At 35.1% G+C, this 18,119-nt stretch overlaps 1 protein-coding gene across 1 annotated transcript in view; it reads left to right on the top strand.

Annotated features, from left to right (window-relative positions):
• The window catches only part of marchf5 (membrane-associated ring finger (C3HC4) 5), a 53,226-nt gene extending 35,520 nt beyond the window's left edge, over positions 1-17,706 (top strand). Inside the window, exons 3-6 of the mRNA XM_059358895.1 lie at positions 10,934-11,064; positions 12,362-12,545; positions 15,921-16,087; positions 17,131-17,706. Of these exons, the coding sequence (XP_059214878.1) occupies positions 10,934-11,064; positions 12,362-12,545; positions 15,921-16,087; positions 17,131-17,247 (599 nt within the window). The 3' untranslated portion in view covers positions 17,248-17,706. The remainder of the gene's footprint in view (positions 1-10,933; positions 11,065-12,361; positions 12,546-15,920; positions 16,088-17,130) is intronic.
• The last annotated feature ends 413 nt before the right edge of the window (positions 17,707-18,119 follow it).

Raw genomic sequence — 18,119 nt, 5'->3', positions numbered from 1 at the left:
TGTGCACAATGAGATATTGTTTGAACAGAAAATAGGAAAGAATTCATCAATAAACATCTTTGTAAATATGCCGGATTATAGCAAAGCTGCTAGTTTACATCCGTAGTCCCTAAAAAAATAAAAATAAAAACAAGTATAAAAGACAGCAAGTACATAGGTAAGATACAAATAGAGGAGACAACACACACACACACAACACACACAGACCCAGACAGGATAGAACTATGCAATAAAAAGTAAGTAACTGAAAAAATAAAGAATAAAAAGGCTAATATCCACCAGTAGATCCACGTCGGCCTTCCACTATATTGCTGGGGCTCCATTAACTATATCCTGTTTCATGCTTGGTAAATAACGACTATTACTAATAAACGTGGGAAAGTAAACCTGTCCTCCTCTGGGCTGAGACGGTTTGTGCTCTAATGCTCTCAGCATTAGAGCTCTCAGAGCTGCAGGAGGAGCAGGAGGAGCAGGAGGAGCAGCAGGAGGAGCAGGAGGAGCAGCTTTCTCTGTTTTGCTGCATCATTGCTGCAGTGTCCCTTTCTCAGTTTTACATTCTTTCTTAACCCTTAATAGGACACTCATTGAAATACTTGCAAATTCCAAATTTCAACCCTAGAGAATATTTGAGGATATTACATACTGCCAGAATGTGTAAAAAAAAACAACATACGGACCCGGGGGAGGGGGGTCATATTTTGAGAAAAAAGTTGACGAAATTAAAGTGGCAAATCTACGAGAAAAAAGTTGCAGATTTATGAGATTTAAAGTGGTGAATCTGCGAGAAAAAAATGTTTTTTTTCTCACTTTTTTCTCATAAATCTGCAACTTTTTTCAAGCAGATTTGCCACTTTAAATCTCCTAAATCTGCGACTTTTTTCTCATAGATTTGCCACTTTAATCTAGTAAATTTGCAACTCTTTTCTTTAAATATTACAAATCCATGTGGTTGTACGACCTCACAGAGAAACATGGGGACCCCAGATAAAGAGTTAAAGATGTTAAGACTGTTTTACTATTAGCTTGTTGTAGACAGCCGTCTGCTCCGTGTGTTTAGTTCACACCTCCTCAGCTCTGATGGATATTCTCCCTTGTTGAATATAATCTCAGTGTCTTGGCTTGACAAGCTGTGGTATTTGTAGCAGCTTTAATTATCCCTCAGAATAATAATAATAACAGTCCTGCAGCTCGGTGACAGCAGCCAGACGACAGTTTTCTCTCTGTGTGATGGAGGTGAAGCAGGTAGAGATCTATTTTATACGGTCTATGGTAGAGACAGGAGCTGCTGGGAAGCTGCCACACTAGTTATTTAGTTATTTTCTTTGGGTTGCTGCTGAGTTCAGCTCATTCCTGCAGGCTTGACAGTTATTACTCGTGTTGGTCTCAGGGTGGGACCCCCGCCTGCTGCTGCCGGATCAGACGGGGAGGGGGTCGATCTGGAGCCACAGATCATCTTTTCTATTAACCCGGGGTTTGATTATTTTCCCTGACTTGTAGCACGGGAGATCCAGATTCTGCTAGCTATATGCTAACTGGCCCGTTCCCAGCAGCACCTGCTGCAGAGCCAAAGCCCCTTTCATGCTAATTTGGCTGCAATATAGTGAGAGGACGCCGCGTCCTTCTGCTCTTCTTTAGAGAGTAAACAAGCCAGAGCAGCAGCAGCCAGATCACTACTGAGGAACTGCAGTTGCACTTTTCGCCTCTCTCCTTCCCTTCCCCTCCCCCGCCCTCCCTTCTTTTTAATTATCTTAATTATGGAATCTGCTGCCAGTGGCTGGATGAATTGCTCAGCTCTCTGTCCTGCCAGCAGCCATTAAGGGCGACCCAGTTCCCTCCGGCCCATGGCGTAATGCTTCGGCAGGGAGAGAGCGGAAGAGATTCCAACGCTGTCATCAGAATATGCCGTATGAATGCACTCAATGAATCCGCTCGGCAAACACAGGTGCAGTAAAAATGAGCTTCAAGGGCGACAGAGAGCTGAGTGTTTATAAGCTTTAGAAATAAAAGTGTGATGCTTTAAAAGTTATTTTTCGGGGTTATTTCCTCAACAAGTGGCCCGGATCGCTCTGAAGAGAAAGAACTTTATCAGTAAGATGCTGCAGCTCAAAGCTTTTATAGAGGGAATGTCCAGCTGCAGAAATAGCTGTGATTTGACTTTATAAATCTGACTTATTGTTAAGGCAGGGGTCTCAAACTCAAATTACCTGGGGGCCTCTGGAGGCAGTATTAGAATGACCAAAAAAATGACAGAAAAAAATTAAATTACTTTAAAAAAGACACAAAATGACAGAAAAAATACACAGAATTACCAAAAAAGACACAACATTATTTTAAAAAAAGACACAAAATGACCCAAAAAAGACACAAAATTATTTAAAAAAGACACAAAATGACCAAAAAGACACAGCATGACCAAAAAATTACAAAAATTACTAAAACGGACCCAAAATTATTTAAAAAAGACACAAAATTACCAAAAAAAACACAAAATTACTAAAAAAGACACAAAATGACAAATATAGACACAAAATTACAAAAAAAATACACAGAATTACTAAAAAAGACACAAAATGACTAATATAGACACAAAATTACAAAAAAAATACACAGAATTCCAAAAAAAGACACAAAATTACTAAATTTTGTGCAGCTAACAGTGGCTGGATTGTATACAGCTTGTGGCTAACAGCCTCACGGTGGCCTGGCTGAGCAAACAGCTCGATAAAGTCTCTTATGTCCCAACTGTAGAAACCCCTAACCCCCAAAATAACCGCAGAGAGTTATTTCAGAGAGCTGCTGCTCTTTTTTTACCCTCGGCGTGTAGGCTAATGTAAATGTTTTACAGCTTGCTCTCAGCGTTTGATTTCATGAAAGGTATCAGCTCAGGTGTTGGTATTAAACCTGTCCACGTCCTGAACGATGACTTGAGATGGCCTGGAACCAACTCTCAGCCCTTAGCTTTAAGTGATGGAAGCTCTTTGTGCTACAAGGTCGATCTGCTTTTCTTTTTTTATGCTTGCTGTACAGCGGCCCTGTAGCGTAAATGAAACAGGATAATATATTTATCAGTGTGCTGCTGACGTGGCCAGAGGGGAGAGTGTTCTTGAACCAAGTCCTGCTTTCACAATGACTCAGCTCTGTTTTAACTTCACAGCTTTGTTTCTCAACCAGACGAGACACGTGTCAGCGTCGCTATTTTAGAAATGTGATTAAATGTCACCGTTCTCCAGAGACCAGCTCAAATAACCTTTGAACCACTTTCTTCTGGTGAATATATTAACTTTTGCTTGTCTGTGAAAAGCCCCTGGAAGTCTGAGTCTTTTATAGCTTTTTCTATGAATTGTACAAAATGTATTTATAAGTAAGAGTCGTTAATTTTTAAGAAAAGTTTAAGCCCTTACTATTCATTGGCCTGTCTTGCTTTATGTTTCTTTATGTCAGGGGTTTCAAACTCAAATTACCAGGCGGCCGCTGGAGGCAGTGTCACAATGACCACAAAAAAGACACAAAATTACTAAAAAAAGACACAAAATGACCAAAAAAAGATATGAAATGACCACAAAATGACACAAAATGACCAAAAAAATACACAAAGTTACTAAAAAAGACACACAATTATTTAAAAAAGACACAAAATGACCAAAAAATACACAGAATTACAAAAACAACAACAAAATTATTAAAAAAGACACAAAATGACCCAAAAAAGACACAAAATGACCAAAAAAATACACAAAATTACTAAAGAAGACACAAAATTATTTTAAAAAAGACACAAAATGACCAAAAAGAGATACGAAATGACCACAAAATGACACAAAATGACCAAAAAAATACACAAAGTTACTAAAAAAGACACACAATTATTTAAAAAAGACACAAAATGACCAAAAAATACACAGAATTACAAAAACAACAACAAAATTATTAAAAAAGACACAAAATGACCCAAAAAAGGCACAAAAAGGTCAAAAAAATACACAAAATTACCAAAACAAAGACACAAAATTACCAAAAACAGTAATTAAAGGGACCTTCCACACACAACACAGTAAAGTGCCATTCATATAAAACTCACATTAAACTTTCATATCAAGGTGGGGGCCACAAAATATCGTCACGAGGGCCACAATTGGCCCGTGGGCCGCCAGTTTGAGACCCCTGCATCAAACCAAAGACAGGTATCTATCTATCTGAATGGACACGGTGCTGTGAATGCTGCACCTTCATCCTGGTTGACAGGCGGTCGTAGTAGCCACTTGTCATTCAAAACCTCTAAAGAACATCTTGTTTATCGTCTGTTTCTCTAAATGATTTACTAAATGAACATCACGCTGTATGAAGATGATTTGAAACCAGCGACTGAGACCATGAAAACCATTATTAAGTTGTTTACTGAGGTGATACATCAGGTCCTGGATGCTAACAGAGTGGAGGCTAACGTTAGCATCTCTGTTCTGCTCCATGCTACATGTGAGGAAGTTTACAACAACAGAAGAAAACGTGTCATAAAGATAGCCGCATGTTAGCCAGAGGCATTAGCATCATCCCTAAAGCCTTACTGGTGTACTATGAGAAGACAAACATACTGCTGGGAAATACAAACAGTCTCTTGTGTTAGTGTGAGAGCTGAAAAGCCCAAACAGAAGCCAGTTTTCCACCAACTCATGGTGATAAAATCTGCCAGTGACAGTTGTCTTTCAGCTGATAAATCCACCGCGTGGATCAGAAACCAGAAGCTGCTTCTGTCTATCAGCGTCTGGAATCAGGGACTCAGAGCTTCAAAAATAACTCTGAATTCAGAGTAAATCAGCCTCCAGTATCATTATAAACTGCACTCAAACCATGCAAGGATGGAACGCTTTACAGGTTTATTACCAGGAACTAAAGGAAGAACACACACAGGTTTACTGCTTTATTTGCACTATATTAGACCTTTATTAGGCCTTTTTATATATGTCATATACCACTTATACTATACTGTGTATAACTCTGCATATATTTAAATATATGTACTCATTGACGTTCATACTACTACTACTACTACAACAACTTATTTAACCTATTTAACATGCTAAAATAGATTTACTCCAATGTGCAATATCTGTAAAATGCAAATTACTCAAAATGACACAATTACACACACCAAAAAAAACAAATAAACAAAAATAAATAAATAGATATAGATATATATATATATAGAGAGAGAGATAGAGATATATAGATATAGATATATATTTATATATAATTTACATATATATTTTTTATATATGTATATATTTATATATATAGATATATATTTATAGATATATATATATATAAATATCTATATCTATAGATTTATATATATATATATATATAAATATATACATATATAAATAAATAATAAATGCCAAATAGCATAAATGTATGTATAGAATGTGTATATAATGTATGTATATGTCTTATTTTTATATTCTTATTCTGTTTTCTATATCTTTGTGTCTCTATCTTGAGCTGCTGTGACATCTAAATTTCCCAACCGTGGGATAAATCTTATCTTATATTATCTGAAACACTCCTAGAGAACAGAATTGTTCCTACTTTGTCTGAAGACGTTGTGTTTATAATAAACAACGTTGATAGTAGTGAGAAGTTGGTCTGTCACCATAACACAGTTTGTAGGAAGATGTATTTTCCCAGAAACTATCATGATGAGCGATAGTATCGTTGGATCAATGTCATTTTAATTTTATAACGATATTAAAGCATAATGAGTCCGTCCTTTTCCACAGCTATGAATTTATAAATCTCGAGAATATTAAACATTGGAATTGAAATATTCTAGATAAATACAACATAAATAAACTAAAAAACAAAACAAAAAAAATTGACTTTCAGGCTCTGTTAAAACATTTCACTGAGATAAACATTGTGTATTATATTATTTTATTATTAAAATAACATTTAAACAGCTGGATGGCAGCATATAGTTGTTGTTTTTCGACAATTCTTCCTGCCTCTCAAACATTTGCAGCATTAAACATTATACACAACACAGAAAAGCACAAAAAGTCACGATGGAAACAACAATATATTATACTGTCGTGTCCATCTTAATATATTATTATTATTATTAGTTTATTTAAAAGGGGACAGTGCAATTTCATAAAACACATGATTATACATGGTTAAAAAGCCAGAGTTAGCCAGAAGGCTAGTTTTCATCTCTAGTCCCCTGGCCATGATGTAAAAAAAGCAGAGAATTACAAAACAAACAAACAAAAAAACAAACAAAAAATAAAAATACGTACAATATACAAAATACATATACAAACACTTACGATACGATTAAGAAAAAAATACAACATCACATACATAATATACTTTAATGTACACTACTGGTCAAAAGTTTTAGAACACACCAACTTTTCCAGAATTTAATTGAAAATGATGCAGTTTAATGTCTCAGTGTACTCTGAAATTAATGCACATTTGCAACATTTAAAATTCTTTATTGAGCATGATAGTGTTTTGAAAGTAAAAAAAAGATTCAAAATCACATTTTATGTTGGACTAAAGGACTAAAAAAAGACACAAAATGACTGAAAAAAGACACAAAATGACCAAAAAAAGACACAAAATGACCAAAAAAAGACACAAAATGACCAAAAAAAGACACAAAATGACTTACAAAGACATGAAAAGAATTCAAAAATGGACAAAATAGCCCAAGACTCCATAGAGTTAAGTTGTTAACCCATTTCTTGTTCCCTGAAAAAGGCCTACTTGTATCATTCTGAAATGTACATTATTTTCCAGTTTTGGTTAAGCTTACCTTTTTTTATTTACCTCTGGCAGTTCACCACTTACCTTTGGACCCTTTCAAGCTGTTCATTTGACTTGAACTGCTTGAATTTCAATAAAAAACTGGAAAAATTGGGCTGTTCTAAAACTCTTGACCGGTAGTGTATCAAACCGATGAGTGTATCTAGTGATTATGGTGATTATGGTGACAGGTCAGTAAGAAGATGTTTCCAGGCGTTTTAAAGGCCGACTCTCTCTGGATGTTCCCTGCAGCATGGAGCAGCGCTGTGTTCTCCTCTGGGAGCAGCCCACCTCCTCCTCTGCTGGCTGGTTATTAATAGGATGTGGATGCTCTGTCTGAGGGAGGAAATCAGGTTGCCTTCCTGTAAATATTGCATGATTTCCCTGGAGTCAGACTGGAATACCAGAGAGGAGCATCAGCAGAGAGTCAGGCTGCTCTGGAGGCAGTTTGGCCTTCAGATTCATCCTGATTACATGTTAGTAGGGTTGTCACCATACTGAGATGTTCAACTCCATACAGATACTCAGGAAAATATTAGATACTCGATACCATTTTCAATACCACAAGGATAAAAACAAAAAATCCAAAATTTAACAGAAATAAAGACACAAAATTACCAAAAAAAGACACAAAATTACTAAAAAAAGACACAAAATTATTTAAAAAAGACACAACATTTCCACACAAAAAAAGACACACAATTACGAAAAAAGACACAAAATTATTTAAAAAAGACACAAAATTACCAAAAAAAGACACAAAATTACTAAAAAGACACAAAATTATTTAAAAAAGACACACAATTATTAAAAAAGACAGAAAATTATTTAAAAAAGACACAAAATTACTAAAAAAAAGACACAAAATTATTTTAAAAAGACACAAAATTACCAAAAAAAGACACACAATTACTAAAAAAGACACAAAATTATTTAAAAAAGACACAAAATTACCAAAAAAGACACACAATTACTAAAAAAGAAACAAAATTATTTAAAAAAGACACAAAATTACCAAAAAAAGACACAAAATTACTAAAAAAGACACAAAATTATTTAAAAAAGACACAAAATTACCAAAAAAAGACACAAAATTATTTAAAAAAGACAAAATTACCAAAAAAAGACACAATATTACCAAAAAAGACAAAATTATTTAAAAAAAAAAAGACACAATTATTAAAAAAGTAATTAATGGGACCTTCCACACACAACATGGTAAAGTGCCATTCATATAAAACTCACAATACTAAGATTTCCAACTCGATACCGATACTCAGGAAAATAATTTCTGATACCACCAGGATAAAAACAAAGAGCCAAAAATTTAACAGAAATATTTTTATGAACAACAAAAATGCAACATGTAAAAATGAACAGAACCACAGGTTAAATATTTATAATAAAAACAGTTCTGCAAAAAGAAACTGCAACTATGATAACAAGCTTCAGGTCTGAGGTAGTGCAAACAATAAATAAATACAATAAACAATAACAATTAGAACAATATTTTCGGCTGTGTGTGTTGCTGTTTGGTTACTTTTCTCTGCTTCATTCTGGGACTTCAAGAGAGAAAATAACTCTTTTCACTCACCAACATTTATAGAAACTTATTAACTCTTAATGCTTATGTATACTGACACTGTGTCAGTTAACCTAATATGGGCGTACTTCCTGCTACATCGGTACTTTTGAAAATGAGTATCGTATCAGGATACAACGTTTTAGTATCGATACTTTTTTGAGTATCGATACTTTTGACAACCCTCTTACATGTTTGTCAAGAAGCAGCCCGATGTTTTTTTTTTTTAAGTTTGGGTGTAACCTGGTGAGAAGCTGCTCCGTCAGTAAACAAGGTGTGCACCATACCTGACCTGCTTCTCTTTAACTTTCACATGACTGCATTGTTGTCATTGTTGCTGCTGAAGGCTCCTGACTGCTGCTGTGTGTTTACTCTGATCTTCCTTCTGTCTTTAGTTGTTCTGCTGTAACTTTGACACCAAGAATGTGACTCTAGTCATTGTCACTAGGCCTGTCACAATAATAACTATATCCAATAATTGTTTGATTCTGTAAAAATGGACACAATTTTCACAGTTTTTTGGTTTCCTGGACTCAATATAAAGTCGTTTACATGCTTGACTTTTTGTGCTTTTTTGTGTTTAAAGTAATGCTGCAAATGCTTGACAGACAGTATAAAAATCGCAAAAAATAACTATTTCCCGAGCAGCCATTCCAGCTGTTTGGATGTTATTTTAATAATAAAATAATATAATACAGCCATGGAAAAAAATATTAGACCACCCTTCTTTTCTTCAGTTTATTTTTCATTTTATTGTTGAAGTTGACTTGTCTTAACTTAAACTAGATATTTCCTCTGACTTGACTTGGAACTTGAACCAAATTAATAAATATCACATGTCTGGACATACAGGAAGTGGCTGGTGCACCTGGTTGGACATGAATGGGATATATATACATATATATATATATATATATATATATATATATATATATGTGTGTGTATATGTTTGTTGAGTCTTTTCTTGTCTCAGTGGGTTTTAACCTGCAGGAGTCTGATGACCCCTGCTGCACATTCAAACACTCATGCATCTCAATAAAAAAGTTTATTTATGTCAGTAGTTCAATTCAAAAAGTGGAAATATCACATTATATGGATCCATTACACACACAATGAAACATTTCACGTCTTAATTTCTAATTTCTTCTAATTATAATGATTATGGCTAACATTTAATTAAGACCTACAATTCAGTGTCTCAAAAAATTTGAATATTACAAAAGACCAATTTTAAAAAGTATGTTTAACCCTTTATCAGGCGAAGAACTGTATTTGGTAACTTCAGCGGATATCCAAAATAAAAATATTTAGAGAAAAAAGTTGCAAATTTACTAGATTTAAGTGGCAGATCTACAAGAAAAAAAGTTGCAGATTTATGAGATTTAAAGTGTTGAATCTGCAAGAAAAAAAGTTGCTTTTCCCCACTTCTTTCTCGTAAATCTGTGACTTTTTTCCACGCAGATTTGCCACTTTAATCTAGTAAATTTGCACCTTTTTTCTCAACCCCATTTTGATTTCCACTGAAGTTACCAAATATAGTTACTACTGGAAATGGACTTTCCATCACCTTCTAATGTAACCTTATATGTTGTGGCACTGATTCACTGGTAAATAAAATAGTGAATTAAAACAGTTCTTTTGATATTATCTTAATATTTCACAGAAAATGAAACAGTGTTTTAGTCATTTCTGTCCTGTAAATGATAAATTGGTCTGATATGGAACAGTTCTGGTTCTGGCTGATCTCAGTGGTTTTCTCCTGTTTTTGTGACTTTAACAACTGACTAAAAAAAGGTTTTGCCAGGATAATCATGTTAATATTCTAATCTGTGAAACGGTTAGGAAAAAAGTTTTTACCAGGTGAAAAAGAGTACAGGAGAGTTTAAATTTCTCTTTTTGTATAAACACAAGATGTAATGTGACATTTCTTCTTTTAAATCTCTTTTAAAAACTCACTTTTATCGATTGGCCTTCTCTTGATTTCCTTTTATTATTGTTGTATGATTACCTTGTTGTGATTGGTGATTTTAAATTTAAAATTTAAAATTTTTAAGTCCAATGTAATTTCTTCTTGGGGTTTTATTTTGTTGTAAGTAAATTGTATTTGATATGTTTTATTTCGATTGTACAGCTCCTTGTAACTTGTTTTTGAAAGGTGCTATATAAATAAAGTTATTATTATTATAATTATTATTACTACGGTCATGTCTGTCTTTTGGTTAGAATTGTATTATGATTTTAAACCATGAATGCTTTTAGTCTGTTTAAAACAGGGCTAGTGGTGCTCTGGAGCCTCTAGTGGCTGAAACTGGTATTACAACAACAAACACACAAAAGATCCTGAACAAAAAACAAACTTCCACCTGTTTCACAGATCAAAGAACCTCTAAATATTAATGTTTTTTCCCCGATCTACCTTCTTAATTCATAAACGCTCAGTATCTGTATGTGTAGTTTGATTCGTTCCAACACTAAACCGTGTTGAGAAGAACTTTATAATCCATGTGTCGTCTGAGCCTGACCCTCAGCTGTTTCCTCCTGCAGGTCCGGTGGTCTACGTGCTGGACCTGGCGGACCGGCTCATCTCTAAGGCCGGCCCCTTCGCTGCTGCCGGCATCATGGTGGGCTCCATCTACTGGACCGCCGTCACCTACGGAGCCGTCACCGTCATGCAGGTACCAGAGCTTTTCCTTTAAAACACACGACCAGTTCATACCAGAGCAGGAACCCTCTTTACCTTTAGAACCTCCTGAAGACCTCCAGAGAGCATCTTCTCTCCTAGACCACACCATAACTCTACTCCTCAAAGAATCCTCACTAGACCTTATTGATGCACTAATTATTATTGCACTATACCTTGATTGTTTGTTTTTATTCTTCCTGTAAGTCGCTTTGGATAAAAGCGTCTGTTAATGACTAAATGTAAAACTGTTCAATCAATTTAAGGCTGTGACTCAAAAGCAGTTTTACAAATCATGCATGTTTCTGTTTGGAAGCTGTGGTTCGGTAAGAATGGACACAATAGTTTTTGGTTTTCTGGACTCAATACAAACTTTGTTTACATGTTTGACTTTTTGTGCTTTTTTGTGTTTAAAGTAATGCTGCAAATGCTTGACAGACAGTATAAATTGGCGAAAAATAACTATTTCCCGCGCAGCCATTCCAGCTGTTTAGATGCTATTTTAATAATAAAATAATATAATACAGTCATGGAAAAAAATATTCGACCACCTGTCTTTTCTTCAATTTATTTTTCATTTTAATGCCTGGTACAACTGAAGGTTCATTTGTTTGTAAAAATATAATGATAACAACAAAAATAGCTGATAAGAGTTTAATTTAAGAGCTGATATCTGGACATTTAACATGGTTTTATTGATAATAACCAAAATTATCAAGAAAACCATGGAAAATGTCTAGATATCAGCTCTTAAATGAAACTCTCATTTTGGTGTGTTGTGTGTGGAAGGTCCCTTTAATTACTTTTTTTGGTAAATTTGTGTCTTTTTTTTAAATAATTGTGTGTCTTTGTAAAATAATGTTGTGTCTTTTTGGTAATCTTGCTTCTTTTTTAAGCAATTAAGTGTTTTTTCAGTCATTTTGTGTCTTTTTTAGTAATTTTGTGTCTTTTTTTGGTAATTTGATACTGCCTCCAGCAGGTAATTTGAGTTTGAGACCCCTGCCTTAGAGTAAAGTCTTACCAATATTAGTGTCAACAATAAAACACTGATAAACTAAACTGATAACTAAACAATCTATGATATCTATGAATGATGATGTTAAAGGGGTAAAATCATGATCTGATCACTGAGGATGGAGGAGATTTACCATCATGAGGAGGTGATTTAGGCAAAAAAACAACAATTTTGACCAAAAATGCCTGAGTTGATTATTGTACCAGTGTGCTGATGTGTTAGTAAAGCCCCTCCAGTGTGATCTGTTAGTAAGGTCTGGTGCCCCTCCTGTGTGCAGGTGGTGGGCCATAAGGAGGGTCTGGACGTGATGGAGCGGGCCGACCCCCTCTTCCTGCTGATCGGCCTGCCCACCATCCCCGTCATGCTGATCCTGGGGAAGATGATCCGCTGGGAGGACTACGTGCTGCGTCTCTGGAGGAAATACTCCAACAAGCTGCAGATCCTCAACAGCATCTTCCCAGGTAGGAACCAGGAACATTCATCCAGCAGCAGCAGTGGAGAACTTTTTAGCTAAAAGTCACGATACTAAAATTTTCAACTGGATACCGATACTCAGGAAAATATTCCATACTCGATACCATTTTAGATACCACCAGGATAAAAACAAAGACCCCAAAATATTTTTATTATCAAGAAAAATGCAACATGTAAAAATGAACAGAACCACAGGTTAAATATTTATAATAAAAACAGTTGTGCAAAAAGAAACTGCAACTATGATAACAAGCTTCAGGTCTGAGGTAGTGACAAATAAATAAATACAATAAACAATAACAATTAAAACAATATTTTGAAGTCAACTTTTCTCTGCTTCATTCTGGGACTTCAAGAGAGAAAATAACACTTTTCACTCACCAACATTTATATAAACTTATTAACTCTTAATGCTTATGCTACTGACACTGTGTCAATTAACCTAATATGGGCGTACTACCTGCCTGATTTATTTATTTATTTATTTACATTATTTATAATCATTAACGTGACGTCAGCCTTTAATTGCTAGCTGCAGCTAACGGCTAATAATGATAACTGATAACGTCAGTAACAGGTCAGTTAGAAACCAAATACACTAACCTGTGGAAACTTTTGAAAATGAGTATCGTATCAGGATACAACGTTTTAGTATGGATACTTTTTTGAGTATTGATACTTTTAACAACCCTGCTCACCTGTTACCAGGTCTTTTCAAAAGTATATTTCTACTGTATAAAGGTACCTCATACCTATTTTTTACTGCCAGTCTCTCTCTGTAAAGGGGCCACACTCTGGAACTCTCTACCCACTGAGTTAAAATTAAACGGTGGCTAAAATCTCTAGTTCTTAACTGGTTTACTGAATGATCATATTGACTTTGCTCTGTTGACTTTTTACGTTCCTTATTGAAAATAGCCTATACTTCTTTGACTTCTTTTTCCCTTTAATCTGTTGCTGTTTTCTTCTTCTTCTTTTTCATATCTCCTCCTTTAGCTCTTTTCTTTCATCTACTTTATTACCTGTGTTTTTATCTGCTGCTGATTTTAACTGACGTCTGATGTTTCTCTTCGTCTTTTGTTTTTGTTTCTGGTTTCTGTAACACTTTGAGATTTCTTTATGAAAAGTGCTTTACAAATAAAATGTATTATTATTATTATGTTTGTATAATGTATAATAAATATATGTTAAATATAATTTAATACAGTTTTATGTTTCAGGAAGTAGCTCTCTGGGTACATTTGAAGATTAGTGAAAAGTCAGTGCACAATCCAATTTTCAATTCCAGTTTAATAAATGACTATCAGCCACCATATTGATTATGGGTGAATTCAGCATCGGTCTTAAATATCCCACATGGCTCAGACTCTACTCCAGAGGCCAAAACATAAACTGTAACAGTGGAGCTAAGGCTTGTTTTATCTTAGAAGATGGCCACCATGTAGCTGAGGCTGTTATAACAGCAGTCAGTGTTAATGATAAACAGGTTTATAAAAAAAATATGAATCACCAGGAGAAGTCTTTGATGATCCATCAGCTGATTGATCCATCAGTAGCAGAGATTAGCAGCAGACAGACAGACAGAATCCAGTTCATCCCTGCAGAGACTCAGTTCAACATGTCCAAAGGAATATTTGATCATAATCTGATTTAAAAACCATTTAAACCAGACTCTGTGTCAGAATGGATCCAAACAGTGAGTCAGAGCGACGATAGAAACATGTTTAAACAGGATCTGGGCTGTTCAGGTCCTCACAGCTCCATGTTAGTGTGAACAGGTGTGTCTTATTGACTCTGTGACATCATCACCACCTGCTGAGCCTCATGCTCCTGTCATCACAGACAAATAAACAGACGCTAACGTCAGAACTGTCCTGGCAATTCTGGTCAACTGCACTAAGTTAATGGGTGAGCTGGCCAAGAACAAAGCACTCAATACTCTGTTCAGCAGGTTTTATTAGCACATCCGTGTTCCATACACCGCACAATCCCGAATGGCTCTTTTACAGTACAACAAAGTCCCGTACACCGCTCGACTTACATCTGCTGTAGTTCCCAGCATTGATTATTTAGTAAGACTCAATGTGGCCCTATCTTCCTGCCCTATACATCACATCAGGACAGAGCCCACTGGTCTACACGTTCCCCTCTCTCATGGTGTTATTATTGTTAAGTTCACAGAGTCAGTTCCCACAATGCCTTGTGTCTTGAATACCAAGTAGGTCGCCGCCTACCTCATGTCCCACCATGCAGGAAACACCAAATTTCCTTCACAGAGCTCAGGCTGTCGGAGCGATAGAAATAAATAATTATGGGGTACCTTTATACAGTAAAAATATACTTTTGAAAAGACCTGGTAATAGGCGAGTAGGGTTGTCAAAAGTATTGATACTAAAACGTTGTATGTATCCTGATACGATACTCATTTTCAAAAGTATGGAGTTTCCCCAGGTTAGTGTCTTTGGTTTCTAACTGACCTGTTACTGACGTTATCAGTTATCATTATTAGCCTTTAGCCACAGCTAGCAATTAAAGGCTGACGTCACGTTAATGATTATAAACAACGTAAATAAATAAATAAATCAGGCACGTAGTACGCACATATTAGGTCAATTGACACAGTGTCAGTATACATAAGCATTAAGAGTTAATAAGTTTATATAAATGTTGGTGAGTGAAAAGTGTTATTTTCTCTCTTGAAGTCCCAGAATGAAGCAGAGAAAGGTCGACTTCAAAATATTGTTCTAATTGTTATTGTTTATTGTATTTATTTATTTTCTGCACTACCTCAGACCTGAAGCTTGTTATCATAGTTGCAGTTTCTTTTTGCACAACTGTTTTTATTATCCAATCCAGTCCACTTTATTTGTAGCACATTTAAACAACAAAAACGTCTCTAAAGTGCTGAACATAGAATCAACAATAAAACAAACACTTCCATATAACAATCAGCAATAAATAATAAGTGTATGAATCTAAAATGATGCTATAAATAAAACAATACAAATCAAACAGATAAACATAGTAAAAATAAATAAAAGACGTAGTTAAAAGTAGTAAAATAAAATAAAAGACACAGAGGACCACAAAACTCACACAAAGTTAAAAAGCTAGGGAATAAAAATCATAATATATGATATAAAATTATAAATATTTAACCTGTGGTTCTGTTCATTTTTACATGTTGCATTTTTCTTGTTAATAATTTTGGGGTCTTTGTTTTTATCCTGGTGGTATTGTAAATGGTATGGAGTATTGAATATTTCCTGAGTATCGGTATGGAGTAGAACATGTCAGCATGGAGCCAGCCCTCCTCTGTATCAGCTGTTCTCAGCTCCTCCCTCCTCTGCTGATCTCTTCAGGGATTGGCTGCCCGGTCCCTCGTATCCCGGCGGAGGCCAGCCCCCTGGCGGACCACGTGTCGGCCACCAGGATCCTGTGTGGCGCTCTGGTGTTCCCCACCATCGCCACCATCGTGGGGAAGCTCATGTTCAGCAGCGTCAACTCCAACCTGCAGAGGACCATCCTGGTGGGTGACAGACGCTGAATCATCACGCATAAAACACATAAAAAGTCACAATGTTACAAACTGTAGAGAATCCATCCCTCTGGATCTGATTTAACACATTCAGGCCTAAAACAGCTGGAAAAACTGCCTGTAAAACCTCTAAAATCAGCCCCTAAAACCTGAAGTTTCTCTGTAAATCCAACAGAAGTGTCAACTCTTCTACTAAATAATAGATTTTTCAGCCTCTGTAGCAGATAGAAATGAAATTCATAAAGTATCTGAGAGCTTATAGCTGTTATATCTGAGCTCCCTCCGCTATAGTCGTCTTCACCATGATTTATAAGTTCTGGAAAAGTCCCATGATGCATTGAGACACTCCTACACGGATTCTCACTTTGTGTCTTTTTTTGGTCATTTTGTGTCTTTTTTTGGTCATTTTGTGTCTTTTTTTTGGTCATTTTGTGTCTTTTTTTGGTCATTTTGTGTCTTTTTTTTTGGTCATTTTGTGTCTTTTTTTTGTTATTTCGTGTCTTTTTTTTTAGTTATTTTGTGTCTTTTTTTTGGTCATTTTGGCCAGAAAATGACAGAAAAACACCATATTATGGGATGTCCAAAAATGACCCCCTCAAAAAAAAGTCATACTATAGTATGTCGATTTTTGGCCAAAATTGTAAAAAAAATTCAAATGACAAAAAATGCTATAAATGGCCAAATTATACTCTTTTGATACATGTGGTAGTATAGTTTGTCCAAAAAAAGCATTAAAACACCATATTATGAGATGTCCAAAAACTGAATAAAAATCATACTGTGGAATGACGATTTTTGTCCAAAATGGTCAAATTTTAAGATTGCCTAAACATGTTTAAAATGGGTAAATTATGGTCTGTTGATGCATATTAGTGCATAATATGGCCAGAAATGCCCCTGTATGTCTTTAACACAGTTCATAGTGTGTGTTATAGTCCAGGTGAGCTACTTCCTGTTTGGTTTTGGATTTGAAGGATTTTCCAGGTCTGAATGTTCTTTAATCCTCTTTAACCCTCGTTGGTGTGTTTCTACAGGGAGGAATCGCCTTCGTGGCCATAAAGGGGGCGTTCAAGGTCTACTTCAAACAGCAGCAGTACCTGAGACAAGCTCACCGCAAGATCCTCAACTTCCCCGAGCAGGAGGAGGCCTGAGCACACACACACACACACACACACACACACACACACACCTGTGCTGCCGGAGGGGGCGGGGCTAAGGAAACTGTCAGACTCGGAGCAGGAAGTGCTGCTGAAACAGACTTCAGATCAGTGTCACCCTCTCCCCCCTACACCCCCCCTCCCCCGACTCGTCACACATCCACGCTAGCATCGCCGCCGCCACCGCCACCACGCCGTTTATTAACTCTTAAAGACGCTTTCCTTCTGGGAGAAGACTCGCACACACCCGGGACTGTGAGCGCAGCGTGGACGCCAGTCCTAACTAATATCTATTACTGTATTTTAAAGATAATAAAAAAAAGAAAAAATGCGGGGCATGTGTAATTAGAAAGTTTTATAATAATAAATGATTGTTTTATAATGTTTATTTTGCAGATTGAAAGTTAAAAAAAAGCCCCGTTTGCCAATGTTGGGGGTTTATATATATATGTATATGTGTATATATATATGTATATATATATAGATGTATATATCTGTATATATCTATATCTATATCTATCTATCTATATATATATATATATATATATATATATATATATATATATATATATATAAATATATATATATATATATATATATATATATATAAATATATATATATATATATATATATATATAAATATATATATATATATTTATATAAATATATATATATATATATATAAATATATATATATATAAATATATATATTTATATATATATATATATATATATATTTATATTTATATATATATATATATAAATATATATATTTATATATATATATATATATTTATATAAATATATATATATATATATATATATTGAGGGATAATCAGTGCGGTGTAGAATGTATTAATGATAA

The sequence above is a fragment of the Centropristis striata genome, chromosome 20 (assembly GCF_030273125.1).
Source record: "Centropristis striata isolate RG_2023a ecotype Rhode Island chromosome 20, C.striata_1.0, whole genome shotgun sequence".
Classification (NCBI taxonomy): domain Eukaryota; kingdom Metazoa; phylum Chordata; class Actinopteri; order Perciformes; family Serranidae; genus Centropristis; species Centropristis striata.
This window is presented reverse-complemented; position numbering and strand designations above follow the sequence as displayed.